The sequence below is a fragment of the Synchiropus splendidus genome, chromosome 1 (genome assembly GCF_027744825.2).
Source record: "Synchiropus splendidus isolate RoL2022-P1 chromosome 1, RoL_Sspl_1.0, whole genome shotgun sequence".
NCBI classification, from domain to species: Eukaryota; Metazoa; Chordata; class Actinopteri; order Syngnathiformes; family Callionymidae; genus Synchiropus; species Synchiropus splendidus.
The window spans coordinates 36,096,190-36,113,705 of record NC_071334.1 but is presented as its reverse complement, the minus strand read 5'-3'; the positions used below and the strand labels follow the sequence as shown (position 1 = coordinate 36,113,705).

Genomic DNA, 17,516 nt, shown 5'->3' with positions numbered 1-17,516 from the left:
GTGATTGGATAAAAACTCTAACCTAGAAAAACAACACTGGGAAATACTATGACATGAGTATGATTATTATATATACTATATATAATAGTATATAGTTTGGGAAAATACATAAAAAATGAAATTGACTTTTGTGATGAATATGCACATATTAACTGTGAAATGTCATGTATTACATTAAAATGACCTTCATATTTAGCATGTTTTATTTCTGTCTTTCAATCGCCGTCCGGGGCACAAACTACCCCATCTGTGTTCCCCCAGAAGAGTGGAGCAGCATGAGAGATGTATTTATCAAACAGAGAGGATGTTTGATTGAGGTTCTGTTGGATCTCTTCCACAGCGGAAGAACTTGAACTTGAAAGTGAACAGCAGGGGTCCCAGCTCTGCAGTGTCCCTCACTGACCCCCACCAGTCAAAGGTGATCATAGTGAAGAGGGAGAGAAGGAGTGCCTCTGATCGAATTTGATAATGAAGACGACCCTCTAAGCTGCTTTGCTCCACATGTTGGAGAGCTCAGCAACCCTGCGTAAACACTAGGAAGCCCCCCTCCCTGTCACTACAACATTGTGTTGCTATTGATCCCAGCCAAGTGGCCCCTTTCATACCTGGGGTCCGTGGCCTGGCCTGGGGAAATGCATCCTGACATGTGACGACTCGGCTTAATAGGCAAACACATCGAAGAAAGGATGGGCCTCTCCGTTTAGCATTTCACTGACATTTTTTTTTCCACATCTGCTGAAGAAAGCGGTTACAGCCACTGCACCTGCTGCTGGAGAGTGTTCTAGCAAGCTGTTACATTAACTATAGGGCGGAGACAACTGCTCAAGATGACCAGTGGACAGTGTTCTGCTCCTCTGTATCAAATAAATCACATAATCTCAGACAAAAGGTGCTGATGAGCAAGAACACTTCTTTACCTCGTGTGAGACACTGGTCTAGTACCCTCCACGTATTTGCCACTCCCACACACGCGTCGACAGATACCTTCCTAAGATGTGAGCCTGAACTCGGAAGAGGACACAGTGAAAAGGAAAGGAGCATCATTAGACACACGAGTGCAACTCAATATCTACCATGTTTTAATCCACATGCATGACCGTCAGAGTAATGGGGTGGACAGTGCTGGAAGAAGATGAAGGACATGGTTAGAACAGAACTGTCGGTCTTTCCTTGGAGCAAGGCAATGGTGACCTCCACCTTCAGTGATCCTGGCCTGTGGCATTAAATCACTGTCGCATGTTCTAGGATGACACGAGCACCGTGGTCTGAAGCCGCTTCCTTGGAAGATGAAGGGTAAATGCTCGATGACAGTACTATTTCCATGGTGGTACTGAGCTCATGAGTTTTATAAGAAATGAAGAGAAAACCTAATCTTTAGCTGAGCTCCTTTTCTCTCAAAACAAATGAAAGTAAATGAAGAAAGGGAAAAAGTGTTAGAGTTGAGCACAACAATGTTGTAAATCAACCCCAGTTTAAAAAAAAAAAAAAAGCCCAGCTCTGGGGATGAAACTTGACGCCCTGGATCATGTTGTCTTATTTATGTCTCATATATAAGAAATCCTGATTTGGACTCTCAAGTTGGCTGGTGATCACGGGTCGTGGCTTTCCACAGAAGAATCTCTTCCACATGGAAGCAGCTTTGTGGAGAAGTTGACTCTTTCGTACTTTATTGTCTTGGAGGTCCTTGGTTGGCTCTACGGTGGCTGAGAAGTACAAAACACATTTACTTCTGAAACAAATTTACAAACTCTTGGAACAGAATTACAAACAGCGAAACATTTACAATAGTTCAAAACAGTTTGTAAGTGTATTTCCAAATTTGTAAACCTGTATGCAGATTTAGTAAACTTGTTTCCAGAGTTGTGTTTTCAAAGTTTATACATTTGTTTTCACAGTTTGTAAATGTGTTTCTGGTGTATGCAAATTTTCCAAAGAATCATAAAGAAAGGGAGGGGACCAAATTATGGACGCGATGTGGAAGTGGTTGCTGTAATGTTCTTGTACCAATCCCAGGGTTTGTTTGCAAAAAAAATTTGTAAATGCGATTTACACTTCTCAGCCACCGTAGTTTTCTGGAGAGTATACATGTATTGGTGCAATTTCATTCAACAATGACAAACTGAAATTGTTATCAAAAGTGTATCTGAAGTTTTTATTTAACCATAGCACAGCTGTCTCTCAGAACTATATATCATGACATAACTGATCACACTCATACTGTATATAACCAGTTCCACTACTACATTTCAAACCTGTTTTAAACAATACAATGTGCAGGGAACAATGCAGTTTAAAGTTGTAGTGGGGGTCATTTTCTAGACATGGAACACTGAGGTACTGAAAACCTGAACAGGATGGATAGGATTGGGGTGGGCAAATGTATTTCCTAAGAGGCCAGGGCAGGGATATATTGAGACAGGGCAGAACAAAGTTAAACTACCAAAATGATACAAAATGAGATAAAAGAAATACATTTAATTACGTCATGATATTATAGACTTGTTACACGTAACAAGTCTATCTTAATATCTTAAATACAAACATTGTTTTTTTATATTATTTTGGGCCGCATGTTGTCATACACATAGTGTTGGTGGGTCCGAAAAGCCAGACCAGATGAGAACCACTGATCAAGATAGCTGAGGAATTTCAACTCCCAACCACTGATGCGGCCATCTTCCAACCTCGACTAACACTAGAGATGACTTTCTCACATCCGTTATTGTAGGAGGAATAAGTTCAGTTCAGTTCGCATCAACCAAGGACGCCATCAAGTGGTAGAAGCAATCCTAATTCAATTAGAAAACTTGGAATATCTACTGATAATAGTGGACAGGCTCCAGAGTTGATGGCTTAGTGCAAGCTGAGCCAGAGGGCACAGATGGGTCTGGAGTTTTACGCAAAAAAGTACATGGAGACAGACTGTGACGTTATGGTTCACAATTAGTTCAATAAAAAAAAAAACACTGATACAAAAGAGAACTGCATAAAGAGTGAATCAACAGCAGCAACATTCCACAGTTCTATGCAAGCTTTGTTTAAGTGTCGTGAAACTTTTTATTAACCATTACAACTAGCACGTGACAGTTGAGATACAGAACCTACGACGATTCAATACACTCCAAGGTGGTTACTACCGTCCAGTGCAATTGTTAAAACTTCTGTGTGACTGACATGAACTTGCTGCATCTTCTCCAACAAAGGGCTGCACAGAGAGTCTCTAGTACATATTAAGTAGGTGAAGACATAAATGAAGAGCAGCAGCTCAAGTATACATAACCTAAACGTATATGAGTTTATGTGCATTTTATGAAATAAAGAGAAACAATCATTGAGCCTCTCAAGTGCTTCAACAGCAGCAGAAAGTGACAACACAAAATCTTTCTTTTCTGACAGCACCAACTGAAAGCTGTAGTCCTGCTCTGCATGACCGACACTCAAGGACTTCAAGTAAATATAACAGATTGTCATCTGGAGTTCACAGGTCATCTTTTGAGTTTGGCATCCTCTTTTATTTTCCAAATCATCAGCTCCATGCAAGCACATGCGTCTTCACTGGAGTCGTGGCCGTCAACTGCAAAAGACAAAAAACAAGGAGGGGTATGCTGCCATCACTACATGAACCACATCTGCACAGTAGTTATTTGCTTTAGCTACAAACAACTACAAATATTTGTTTCTCTTGTTACTGGAGCATAATTAGGTTTTTGTTGCTGCATTAATACACAGAACTCCTATTTAACGCCCCATCATCGGCAGTGCACTACACTGAACTGGTTATACAGCAGTGACACCTGCTGGGGAGTATGTTGAAATTACACTCTTGGGAGTTGGCCATGCAAGTGCTATTTGAATTACATACACAGGTACATAAAAAAAATACCACCGGATTGCGTCCCGCGGGCTGCCAACATCTGCACTAGATATACCACCAAACCAAGTGCAAGCAAGATGATGGTGACCCAAAGGGCTACCATCATCTTGGAACACGCTTCTGAAATAGATTGCTGGATATGATATGGCTGTTAATTCCACCAATTAACAACAGGTCTACTTGTTCGGTCTCTGCAAGCTCCCTAGAGTATGCAGGTACCACGTTGGTGACTCCTGCTTTAAACTCTAAATTCAGAATCACTTATTTTTTTAGTAAAAAATAGTTCCGGTTGGATCACAGTCCCAATGACAAACAAATGCAAAAACCAAGTGTTTTTCTCTCACCGCTATCCTGTATGATGCGTTTAAGATGCTCTGCCATTAGATTCCTCAGCGCACGTTTGTAAGGCAGGCCTAGGCGGTGAGGAAACACAATGGACGTGTCAACCACAGAACTGTGAATGAGCTGAAAGTGAGACAAAGAGCCATTTTAAAATTAATTCAGTCATTTCACATCCATCAGGTTAACATCAGAATCACAGATTTCCCCAACAAATAGACAAATAATGACAGCAACCAAACTTTCTTTTTTTAGGCCACGGTCTGTTTTGTGGGTCGTTCAGAGTCAGGATATCAAACATCAGAATTGGTTCCGCTTATCCCTACAGTGTCCACTACACAGGATTGGAGGCACGTACACATTTTAAGGCACAGCCAAAGTGCAGACTTAAAAATCTTAATCATCGGAATAAGCCAGGTAAAACAATGCGTTGCCGAGTTCTGACCGAAACAGTCTGTTCTGCCATCTCTAAGGAGATAGAAAACAAAAGAAAGTACACAAGGTACAGGTGCTCATTTAGCCATCAAAGCTGACAAAAGAGGCACTGCGCCGACAGGTGGCCAACAGGAGACATGACACATGTTCGGGCTGTGACTCTCCATCAAGGGCTGGACTGGTCATCAGGTGTAGTGGACAATGCCTAGCGATCCTTGGAAACACTGAAGTTTTGATAAACAGTGCACACAGTGTGGGACGACAACTGTTCTAGCTAGTAACTTTGCTGTGTTAGAAATGCCACAGCCATTTTTGTCCCTGTCAAGCACTGCTTCCATCTTATTCATTATTGAACATTAGTGTGGTTTGCACAGTTAGAGAATCTTTTTGTTTTTCTTATTTGGATTAAGTGTTTTTGTGTGTTTTGGGGTCTTAAGTTTTTATACACTGAGTCCAATAATTGTACACTGACTGAAAAATAAAAAAGCCTAGGAAAACAGTTTTTAACGTGAGATGTAGGTAAACTAAACATAATCCACAGGACCTCAGTGTAACCTTGAATCTTGCTCATCATCCTTTGGTTAAGTGCGTTTAAGGCCTTTACTATCGAAATTAAAATAATCTTAAAGTATCTGTGCACATGCAAAAATGTATGAAACAAAAGACAACAGTGACAATTTAACAACAGTCTACAAGTCTAGAGGTCAATATCTGAGAGCTGATCTACCTTAAGGGCCAGGAAGTCACTCTCCAGACTGTGTCCAAGAAGGATGGACTCTGCGCTGAACATGCTGAGCAACACTGCCTGAACATCTCTCAGAGTGATTGTGACGCTCTCCAGATCTTCCTCTGTCACACCAGAGAATCTGAAACAAGGTGATCAATAACTGACTGGTCATCATTGCAGCAGAATCCATTCATCCGCCCGGAGTAAAAAACACTGCGGTCAATCTCACCGTGTGTTGTAGTCCACCACCGGACTCTGTGGTTTGACAAACGTGTCGTAAATGACCTTCAGGTTTGAGTCGATCACGGTGACTCGTGTTAGTTCTAGGCCTTGTTTGGTATAACACTGATTCAAAGACCAAAGAAAAGAAATGTCAACACAGCTCATGAATCTTTCATTTCAAGTTTCCACTCTATTCCATTCACCATTTCACAGTCCAGAGCAAACACGCCGCCATTTCCATCTGGAGAAACAGGTTTGCTGAACGTCGTCACGTAGCCATCGAGCGACTCTTCACGGCCGTCTTGAACATGTTGCTAGACATTAGAGGTAAATTATTATTAATACACAGAGCCACTTGAACTGAACAGATTTGACGTTCTGAGAGGACAAAGATATCATAGACTTGATATGAAGCATAATTACCTTGGAGACTTGACATCCCGGAGAACCCACAGCTCCAGAGCAGCAGCTGTAGCTGGTCTCCCAACCTCCAGGAACTACAAGACAATTTCATGATCAAATTTGATAGTGTATCCACAAAATAAAAGCTACAAAGCATTGCACATGAGAAAACTGGACATTTCACATCATTTAAAACCACAAATAATAAATATGTTTTTCAAATGAAAAAAAGGCTCCATTAGGGGACAAAATGACAAGAGCACATTCATGCAGCTTGAAAGAAAAAAAAACCACTGACCTCGGTGTCTACGCAGACGTCCCCAGTGAAAAGAACACTCTTCTATCCGGACACAGTTGCCTTTGTGGTTGATTTTATACTCTGTGCCGCATCGACAACAAATCTTGGTGAGGGCTGCAAATGATTTGAGCAACAATTAAACACCCACATACTTTTTAACCATAAACGAGAATTACACCAGCTTTTGTTTCCCAGTTAAAATCCATACAGAGACACTAAGAGGGCTCACGGTCACTGCTGATCTTTTTCTCTGATTGGCTGAATATAATGGCCTTCCCAGCAGCCGCAGGGTTGACCCTGGGGTAGCCGTGCTCCTGCAGTTGCTCCTCTGTCATCAGGTACGTCTTCATCTTGTAGTACAGAGATGTTCCTGAGGGAAGTAGTGGAAAAGACAGTCATTAGCCACGTTTATACTGGAGCGAAATTACCAGGATGAGTAGGTCAAACATCTAATTTTGTGCCGTATGATACACATCTATAAACAAGGGTATTTACCGCCACCAGCAATGATCCCCTTAGGGATAACTTATTGTACGCGATATACCGCCAAAAACTATCCTGTGTGAGAATATTGCATCTCACAATAAATTTGCTAAACACACGGCACACTCACTGCATTGAACTTGCATACATGAATATTGACAGCAAACACCAGTGTGACAGTTGTCGAGAGTTTGGTGGTCTGTCTGAGTATCCCGTTTGCACGAAACAAGCTCACACAGTAAGCTGCTTTGCTCTCATGTTCTGATACTGATAAAGAATGAGCTTTGGAGCTAATGTTTTTTTTTTTTTTTTGCTGAAAACTGGTGAAAATTTGGTATTTTGTTATTTTTCAGGTCATAAGTGAGGTCCACTTTCTACCGTACTTAAACAATCAGGATTTATGTTTCTTTGGTGAGTTGTATGAATATGTTTTTCCTTCTTTACAAGGGCTGGAACAACAATCGATAGCCACCTCACCACACAAAAGGAAGATGGCTTTGTCATACTGATAGCAATATAATAAATCTAATAATAAGAATGATGATTTCAGCAATAATAATAATAATAGAAAATAACAATACTAATAAAATATTAATGATGAAATAATCACCATTATTATCATCCACTTTGGAACAACTAAAAGGGATCTGCCCAAGGACCTAAGATTGTGAGTTGGCTTATTACTTTTCTGACCTTGAAGCTAAACAGTGACGAGGTTCAAAAGTAAAATCTTTAAATCAATTCGAAAATTCAAAGGAAGTCAGATTAGTTACAGACAATGTAAATTATATATTGTAAGGTCAATAACCAAAATTACATTTCACAAAATTAACTACGACCGCTGCTCACCTGTGAGCTTTTCTTCCTGCTTCTTGCCCATCCTGTTGACAGTGAAGCTCGTAGTCGCCGCCAGACGACCTCCAAGGACACCTTCATGGGACTGAACCCTCTTCACTGCTCCACTCTCCCCTGTCATCAAACAAAGTGACCGTTAAGAAATGCATCAAAGTTTCCATCCAAATAAAGGAGTGATGAGTGACTGCTATGATGTCAACAGGTTATACATGCTCTTATTTATTAAGACTAAAGACAATATTGCCATTGCTTCTTGATATCTACCAAATAATGACAACATTTTCAATAGAGTGCATTCCTTCACCAAGCCACTTGTTTTGACCAAAATGGTCGCTTTGTTTTGGGTTTCTTATTTTTACCCAAAATGGGCGTACATGTATTGGAGTCAGGCTTTTAGCTAGGATTTTGAAACAGGGCATCCAAAGACCTGATTCAAGAGGTTTATAGCAATTATCATATCATTGAACACAATGACCTCATTCAGACAGCAGGAGGCAGTAGTGTAATGAAGCTCAGAAAACACAAACTATAGGCCCCAAGAACAGCTGGAGTCGCAGTAACACCAAACAAATGAATGGCAGAGCCTTTAAAAACCTTTTTAAATCCATTTGAAGCAACAGATCAAGTTACGTTAGCCTACTTCTGACAACTCTTGAAAGTTTCATAGATTACGTCCTAACAAACCATCTTGAGTGATTACACTGGAGGGCTTGAGACTCACTGTTGCCAAGTGAGGAAGAGGAGCTGCTCTTGCTGCGCAGCTTCTTCAGTGTGTTGACTGCCAGGTTGAGGTAGATGTTTTTACTGCTACTTCGGTCGTACACCATCTTCTCCTCATCAAGACCCTGAAACAATCAGGACATTGGGTGGGTAGAAATCTGGAGACCAAAGTCACACCATAAGTCGTTTTTGCAAGCCCAACAGAAGATGTGTCACGTTAATGACATCGGAAGCTAAATTCTACTCAACAAAAATTCCTTTTGTGACTGTTGTTACCAGTCATTTTAACATAGATATTGGACGGCAGAATACTGACAACAGTAAATTCAGTCTCTCCTTACCATCTGGAAAGCCTCGTGCTCTGACGTACAAAACTTGACACACTCATCAATGAAAGTGTTGAGGTATCGCTGGCGAATGATGGTGGATACTTTGGCTCCGAACTCCACAGGAATGATGGGTCGCTTCATCGAAGCACTCTGAGGAGTCAGACCAAAATGAGCAGGAGACATTTTCTCAACCACCTCTGAATCAGATGCCGACCTTCAAGGTGGGAGTGTGAGCCACTCTTTTCTGTGGAGTGGTGGACACAGTCTTGGAAAGGATCCCAGCAGTGGTTTGGGTCCTCACTGTAGGCTGTTTCTGACAGGGGGATAAAACCCGATCCCCAGCTTGTTTTCCATCAACGGGTCCTAAAGAAAGATGAACAACTCCTGATGAGAAATGGTGGATAGCAAAAATACTAGTGTATTGGCGTATATGAGATTACATGATTGGCGATATGGTGATAATTAGTACATGGCAGATTTAAGAGACTCTGCCCTGAGATGGACTGGCGATCTGTTCTGGGTCTATTCCAGCCTCTCTGTCAATGACTGCTGAGATAGAATCCAGCACTCCCCGCAACCTTGAACAGGACTAAGCGGTGGTTAATTGACGATCTATGTAGGTATGATATTTATTTACAGACAATGGCACAAATTATTAACAGGATCATCTACGAGGCTAGAATTTAAGGTCTGTTTAAGTTTTATAGTTGGAGAGCTCTTAAATGTTTTTGCCCCAAAATGTATTAAATATTTAATATCAGTCAGTTATTTAACATCACTGCCCATTTTAAATTGTACAATAACAAGACGCCTTCAATTTTCATTTTTAAAACATGGAGAGGACATAAATAAGAAACACAGCTAATGAATGTAAACATTCTATACCTTCACGATAAACTCTCACTCCTGGCTTATAATTACATTTATTAATGCCAATTGATCACAGTAGCACTCTTAGTCGTGAACAGCACAGATGACCTCAGTTCTGCGGATTGTGTCCGACTCTCTTTCCAACTTAAACATTCGGCAAGTTTTGCTACACCACCACTCTCATTGGCTTGCTCCCTCTGAGGGAATGTGGTTTCACAGCAGCGGCGTGTGTTTAACAAATTTATACCATCATTATGCACGTACATGCCATATGTCTTTGGAAAGTTCTTGCTTCCAGCAGCAATCAGAAAGCAATTCAGAAAGTTTCTACTGAGAGGCCAGAGTTACTCTGGATATATGTGCAAGTGAATCTGCTCTGTCAAGTGCGATCATGTCTGCAGCGATAGGTCTTCAATGAAGGGTTAATTGTGTAACTGTTAATGGGCTTGTACGTGTTTTGGAGGAGGCCAGCAGTGGACTAGGAAGGTGTGCGATCCGCTTCCTCTCTCCAAAAGATCCAAAGCTGGAGGAGCTCAACGAGGAAGACTTGACTGCAGCAGACAGCTGAGCTGCTTGCTCCTGTGCCATCTGCATCCGCTGGTAGCAAACCTCCTGGGCTGTGGGGGTCCGGTGCGGGCGCATCACCGCCTTACTGGTTGCCTCAGTCTAAGATGAAGAACAGGTCAGTTTTAAAAAAACAGTCACAGGCATGAACATATAGTGTATCATTCAATCTTCCCTTTTTCTTGCTATGTTGGTACAGTAATATCTAACCCTGGGAACCCGGGATCTAACTGAAAAGCATGACGAAGTAATACAGTCAGTTATAACTTCCTCCCTCTGAGAACATGGAGTCGACCAGTCGTGATGTCATCACTCTTTCCGCAGTAGGCTGAAACTACGTGACAATTGTGACCTTCAACATCAAGACTAAGGGTCAATTTAACTAAAACAGGTCACATCAAAGGACACATGACTTTCACACCAGATTGTGAGCAATTTGAACTTTCACATATATTTTCCTTGACCCTTACATGTCATATACTGACTAGTTGACTAATTGTTAAGGTAGTCTGAGACTAGCTGACAGTCCAGCCCAAATACAATTACGTGTATATTGAAGTCTAAAAGGCAACTAAAGCACTAGGATAAATGCATAAACAGTTCAAATATCGATTATGGATGTCCACTGTAAAAACAGAAACATGAAAAAAAAAACACACAGTCGTGGTCAAGGGACAAATAAATAAAAATCATAATCAGCTGCAGAATATTCTGCTTTAATTTGTATGCTCTCCTTAAATCTTTGAGCTTGGAGAGAGAACATCAGAAAACTGCATTCAGAACAGTATGGAAAGGGTCAGTTGGCATGTAAATTAAATTACATTTCCATCAACAAGGCTTTACTCAACGTCTGCAAAGTGGCAATATGACCAATGTAACGCTTATACTATACAGTATGTCACCATGGAGAAAGACCCAAAACATCAGTTGTTTCTATAATTACTCAGAAAGCACTGATGAATAAAGTTAGAGGTCTTGAAAGTGTATCACTCTTGATATATTTCTGTTCGTGTGATGTACTGCACTACTGACCATATGATTCTCTCTCTCTCTCTATATCTAGGTCTGTATCAGATATGTACGTCCCCTCACACAGATCAACAGTCTGTATAATTATCAACTCGGCCTGCCAATAGTTGGCCAGTCTCAGGCATATAAGTTGCTGGTCCGATCAACAACTTACATTTTCTCAAAGCCGTCTTGTCTAGCTTCATAACTCAGGCACGGTCTCTCCTTCTCACTCATCGTCTTACACAGATGATTTGTGAGGGAAAACCCTGCATGCCTGAACTTCCATAATGGGCCAACAAAGAAAATGCACAGTACTTGAACATTTGTGACCCATTAATGCCTGTGTGAGCAAGCAGTCATTTTAAACTGAATCAAATATCACTTACACTTCCTTTGGCAGCAAAATGGGAGACTCTCTTCTTCTGACTGGAAGTGTTTAATGTGTGATCCGCTCCCCTCACCTCCTCTGAATCTTTCAAGGGCTGTATGTGCATACAACATGGCTTGTCACAACATAGAATGGATCAAGCAAGAACGGAAGTGGAACATAATGAACAGCCATACCTGCTTTGCTTGTCTTCCCTTGTCTTCCGTCTTCACCTCTTTAGACTCGTTGAAGATCCGTAAACACTCCTCCAACGGGTCAGACTCAAAGTCAAAATCATCCTTAAAGATAGAACAGTCTATTTCGTCGCTGTTCACGTTATCTGAACTGGCTGTGGCTCTTTCGTCCTCCGAGGTGGACCGCTGCAACACTTTCTTCATCAGCCACCTCTTTCTCTTCAAAGCATCAGCGGACTTCCTCACCAGCTCCTCTTCCGACTCATTTTCCACCTAAATAATAATTAGGTGGATGATTTAGCAATAATTTAACATAATTTAGCAATACGTCTAGAATGACACACACAGGGAATGTCATGCGTGTCACAAATGGCCTGAAACAACAAAATCCTTTCTCCAGTTTGTGTAACTCCAAGCCAGTCGAACAGAAACAAACAAGAACAGTAGTCTTGAACAGACACACTGCTACACTCAATGAACTACAAACAATATTTATAAGCTACTTTCACGTGTGCTGTAGGAAAACAGACAACATGTAAACAAAATGAAAGCATTCATACAATGAAAGTAATAAGAATTTTAAAGTTCAACTACCACCATGCACTTCTGCACCCAGATGAGATCAGTTAGTAACAGAATAGTCAACAAACCAATGAGAACCAAAACCAGGATACACCATCTCATGACTGAACGCTGAGAAAATATACACAATGATAGAATAGATTAAACGAAGCTGGAATTAAGACTGGAAGATAAAATCTTAAAACAGAAAACTCAAAAGTTCATATTTTTTCATGGCTGCAATGACTAGTTGACATAGTCGACTATAATCAACAATTACATTAACCACAAACTGGTTCGTTCATGAGTTGACCAGTTGTTTCCTTGTCGGCCCATAAAATGCACAGTACTTGAACATTTGTGACCCATTAATGCCTGTGTGAGCAAGCAGTCATTTTAAACTGAATCAAATATCACTTACACTTCCTTTGGCAGCAAAATGGGAGACTCTCTTCTTCTGACTGGAAGTGTTTAAAGTGTGATCCGCTCCCCTCACCTCCTCTGAATCTTTCAAGGGCTGTATGTGCATACAACATGGCTTGTCACAACATAGAATGGATCAAGCAAGAACGCAAGTGGAACATAATGAACAGCCATACCTGCTTTGCTTGTCTTCCCTTGTCTTCTGTCTTCACCTCTGTAGACTCATTGAAGATCCGTAAGCACTCCTCCAACGATTCAGACTCAAAGTCCAAATCATCCTTAAAGATAGAACAGTCTATTTTGTCGCTGTTCACGTTATCTGAACTGGCTGTGGCTCTTTCGTCCTCCGAGGTGGACCGCTGCAACACTTTCTTCATCAGCCACCTCTTTCTCTTCAAAGCATCAGCGGACTTCCTCACCAGCTCCTCTTCCGACTCATCGTCCACCTCAATGGGCTCAGCCTCGTCTGCACTGTCGTCCCCAAACAAATCCACATGACTGGGAGCGTGATTAATGTCCTTGCTAGAACGTTTGTTTATATTTGATGAGCAGACTTCTGAATTGCTTTTACCAGCTCCCTTGTCCTTTCTGTTCATGTCATGTATACCGTTTCTTTTATGTTTGTCTTTATTTCTGATCATCTTTTCCATGCCTGAGGTCATGAGTTTCTTCCTTTCCTTTGTGTCATTTTCGACACCCCTATCTCTCTTTTTAGAACAGGTTTTTGACAAATCATTAGATTTCACCTCGGCATGACTTCTCTTTCTCTCAGAAGGGTCTTTATCAGTCAATTTAATCACTTTCCTTTCATCCTTCTGAATAATGATCCTGTCTTTCTTTTTCACATCTGGAGACAAGACCTTTAATGACCCTTTAGAAGCCTTTTTGTTACTGCTTAACTTAACAGGAAATGTTTTTTTTTCACTTTTCTTCTCCAGTCGTTTCACCTTTTCTGGTGCGCCAATTTTTAGAGGACTTGATTCTCTATCCAGCTTCTTTTTTTCCACTTTCTTTCTTGCTTTACTGTCCTCTACACTTTCTGAGTCCAGTGTTAAATCAACTACATTGTTCAGTGATGACGCTTTCAACGTCTCTTTAGTCCTTTCATTAGTTTCCCTCCGTGCCATATCGACAGGTGAGCCATTTTTGCTTTTCCTCTGCTTCAGAGAACTCAGTGACGTAGGTCGATACTCAGATCCAGAGTTTTCATCATCCGAGTCGGAAATAGTGTATGTGTTACTGGTGTCTATACTACCCTGTCGTAGCTTCTTTACAGCAGGCACATACTCATCATCTGAAATCCTGGGTGCTCGTTGAGTCCTGTCTCTGCCCACAGCACATTCCTTTTCAACATCCTTGCTCTTTATTCCCGCAGAAAAGTTGGAAAGTGGATCATACTCCATATCTGTGGACGGCTTGGAAATGTCCAGGGTGTATTTGCAGTTTGACGAATATTTGGGATTTACAGGCGGACTCGTGTATGGAGTCCGAGATGAAGGCTTTTTTAAAGAAGTAGGAATATACTCCATGGAGTCGCTGCCGCTGTCCTGGTTGTCTGAATACAGAGTATATTTGCTCCACCCTGGAATGGGACTAAAAATTTCAGATGTTATCTGATAACTTCCAGGGTCATATTCAGAATGTGTTGTTGCTCCTGCTACTGTTTGTGCTTTAGCAAAGCCAAAGGACGACGAAGGTTTTTCACTCGGATCATACGGTTCATTCCCGACATAAGATAGCTTCCTCTTGTCTCTTTCCACCTGGTTTTGCACCTCTTCAATGGCTTTGTTGACCTGCTCCAGAGCACCACTGATGTCATCTGAAGCCTCCAGTCGGCCATTCTGCTTCTCTTGAGGCCTCACAACCTCGGGGTTGAAAGGGTCATAACCTTCTGTAGAGATGCAAGAAAAAAATCATGATCACGAGAAATACTATTCATACACAGGTAAGTAGAATGAGATCACTCTCCTAATTGTCACACTTACTGAAGAAATACCAATGCTGACGTACAATATTCATGTGCAAAATACAGCTCTAATATCTTATAAGCTGCTGCTGACTCATCTAATATATTTCAAGCTGTCCTGCTATTCTAGATATATTTTAATAACTAATCCTATAATGGTAAAGTCCACACCTTCTGCTGGCATCCACAAAAAAAGAGTATATTGATGCTTTAAATCTTGTCACAACAAGCTCAATGTGTTGTAACAAGATTGTACAGTGCAGTATCGTGAGGAGGCATTTTTATGTACATATGTTAAGATTAAACTATTCAAAAGCAATGGCATTCACCTGAACTAAGCACTGAAAGAAACGTCATATTTATCGGCCACATTTCAAATTCGTGACAAGTCATGATTCACTTTACAAGAGTCAGCTCAATCACACACACCTTTCCATCTTGTTTTGGATAATATCTGTGAAGTACCATACAATGTCACCCATCTCTCTTCAAACAGCATGACTGGTGTCTGACATAGTTTATATTCAGATATTGAGAGACGCTACAATACATAAATCTATTAAGAGTGACTTTGATTGTGAAGAAGTGGAGGTTTGCCTATGAAGTCTTTAAAGTTTATCTTCAATCATAGACCTCAAACTTGTGCTGGAGAGTGGCTAGCGAAACCATATTGGCATAGATGGTCAATGAAACAGACCGACTTGAATCCTCTCATGGGAAGCATCTCATTCTCCAGATAGCCATCACAGAATTTCAGTGGGGAACACAAAACCAGACGAGAAAGAGAAGATAAACTTGAGAGTATGTATATAGTTGACGAGGTTTCGATTATTAGGACAAACTGCCGAGGTGAAAGAAACGCAGCTGACAATGAAATGAAAAAAAAAGCACATGCATAAGTAAACGCCGATTGTCAAAATAAGCTTTAGTCACCTTTCTGTGCAGAATATGCTTTTTTAACATCGGCTCCGTAGGAAACTCCTCTCTGCCGGCAGTGTCTGAAGTGACAGAAGGGTCTGTTACACCCATTACGTCCGCCGTTGCCCTCGCTGTAAAACGGACAGTCAATGCCGCGGAAGAAACCAGTAGATTTCAACATGATGCCTCAACACTGGTCTCATCCCACCATAAGGTTGCGGACCTGTAGCTCCGTCTAATAGTGGGGGCTGGGGCGAGGTTAGAGGAACGATGGCACAACAACAGTCTTTACGGCGCCATGTTGAGTAAGTAAATCACGCGAGAATTTATGCTCTCGCGAGAGTTCCACTCAGGCAGCACAACAACATGCCGACGGAGAATGTGAACTTATATTATCAATAATAAAGTAAGGCTGAATTGCACAGGCGTCTATGGCTTGGCGTGTATCGAGGACCAATAGATTTCAGGAGCGAGTTCATTGCTTGGCAATACTTGGATTATGCTGTGCTGAGCAGGAATCATGTGAAAAACAAGGGTTTGAAAGGCTTTATTTCACAGGGATCAATCACTTCCTGGGGTACTGCCGACAGAAACAGACGTTGTTGTTTGCTGTAGCGATAACAAACCAGTTAGATCACTTCAAGACCCGATATTGTCACATTTTCCAAACCAGTTTTCTTTTCTGTGTTCTTGGGATTTAGATGAGTGACAAAATAGGTAGAGATGGAAATATACAGACATTAGAGCCAGGAGAGAGAGAAGCTGTGTCCGAGTGTACAACGTTCCTTGGTGCTGGGCCCATTTCATTTGGCCGTGTCCTCATCGAAATTGAAGACCCTTCTGAGAGAAAGAGAAGTCATGTCGAGGTGAAATCTAATGATTTGTTAAAAACCTGTTCTGAAAAGAGAGGTAGGGGTGTCGAAAGCCAACCAAGGAAAGGAAGAAACTCATGACCTCAGGCATGGAAAAGATGATCAGAAATAAAGACAAACATAAAAGAAATGGTATACATGACATGAACAGAAAGGACAAGGGAGCTGGTAAAAGCAATTCAGAAGTCTGCTCATCAAATATAAACACACTTTCTAGCAAGGACATTAATCACGCTCCCAGTCATGTGGATTTGTTTGGGGACGACAGTGCAGACGAGGCTGAGCCCATTGAGGTGGACGATGAGTTGGAAGAGGAGCTGGTGAGGAAGATATTGATGCACGTATGGAAATAGAGAAATAATCCGGCCTTTATTCAATCAAGTAAATCAAGATTCGAATCTAGACTGAGACCTGACCAAAATGACAGCAGCATGATAAAAGCAAAATATGATGACAGAACAGTCATCAACACAAGCGTACATGCCAGCGTAGAAGACAAACTTTGAATGCAGTTACACGAACCATGGCTACAGCAACTCTTAAAACTACCTTCAAAATCCGATGTTGTGGCATCTATCCCCCAAAAGCTCTGTATATTTCACCAACACATTTGATTCTCCATTGAGAAAACTTGGAGCACAGTAGTCAAACAAAGAGGGGGTGGGAGGTTAACAACTTCAGCCAACAAAACGATCTGCTGGGTCCACAAGAATCTCTCCAAATTAGTTTCAGATGAAGCACTTAAAACAAAAAAAAGTAGTGGCGTCATTTTTGTGGGTTTTCTTGGGCATTTAATTAATTAACCGGTTAATTCAGGTGCGCTGAACAATGGTGCGTTCCAGTTCATTGCCCACGATGAGGTCACCCGACGTCGGATTTCCCAGTCGGAAGGTGGGAGGAGTCTCGCTATCCAAGATGGCTGCTCGGAGTGTCAACAATGAGGAGACTTTCTCATGTTTCTCTGTCTCGGTTGGAGACATGGTATTGTTCGACACATGTGTGAAAGTTCATGCCGTGCATGCGAACTACAGTGCGGACCGTGCTGACAGCACGCTTGGTCGATGTGTCCCTCGGCGACTGGGAAGC

General features: G+C 41.4%; 1 protein-coding gene across 3 annotated transcripts; it reads right to left on the bottom strand.

Annotated features, from left to right (window-relative positions):
- Positions 1 to 2,000: 2,000 nt before the first annotated feature.
- rexo1 (REX1, RNA exonuclease 1 homolog) lies at positions 2,001 to 15,858 on the bottom strand. Of its 3 annotated transcripts, none has more exons than XM_053853611.1 (18): positions 15,574 to 15,858; positions 12,851 to 14,565; positions 12,673 to 12,768; positions 11,694 to 11,963; positions 11,516 to 11,611; positions 10,007 to 10,220; positions 8,899 to 9,047; positions 8,697 to 8,834; positions 8,357 to 8,480; positions 7,630 to 7,749; positions 6,527 to 6,667; positions 6,298 to 6,411; positions 6,021 to 6,094; positions 5,801 to 5,911; positions 5,605 to 5,720; positions 5,376 to 5,514; positions 4,219 to 4,287; positions 2,001 to 3,574 (listed from the first exon to the last, which is right to left on the bottom strand). In XM_053853611.1, exons 1-17 carry the CDS (start codon positions 15,737 to 15,739, stop codon positions 4,264 to 4,266), a joined length of 3,807 nt encoding a protein of 1,268 aa, XP_053709586.1. In that variant the 5' UTR covers positions 15,740 to 15,858; the 3' UTR covers positions 2,001 to 3,574; positions 4,219 to 4,263. The 3 variants fall into 3 exon arrangements, with proteins under 3 accessions (XP_053709586.1, XP_053709584.1, XP_053709585.1); XM_053853609.1 differs by having other exon boundaries at positions 2,004 to 3,574; positions 4,219 to 4,339; XM_053853610.1 differs by lacking the exon at positions 15,574 to 15,858 and adding an exon at positions 15,070 to 15,196 and having other exon boundaries at positions 2,004 to 3,574; positions 4,219 to 4,339.
- Positions 15,859 to 17,516: the final 1,658 nt, after the last annotated feature.

Coding starts and splice junctions, on each gene's coding strand:
- rexo1 (XM_053853609.1), bottom strand. CDS start 15,739: ATGTTGAAATCTACTGGTTTCTTCCGCGGCATTGACTGTCCGTTTTAC. Junction 12,769..12,850: donor AGGGAAGACAAGCAAAGCAG/GTATGGCTGTTC, acceptor ATGCACATACAG/CCCTTGAAAGATTCAGAGGA. Junction 8,481..8,696: donor AGCACGAGGCTTTCCAGATG/GTAAGGAGAGAC, acceptor TGATTGTTTCAG/GGTCTTGATGAGGAGAAGAT.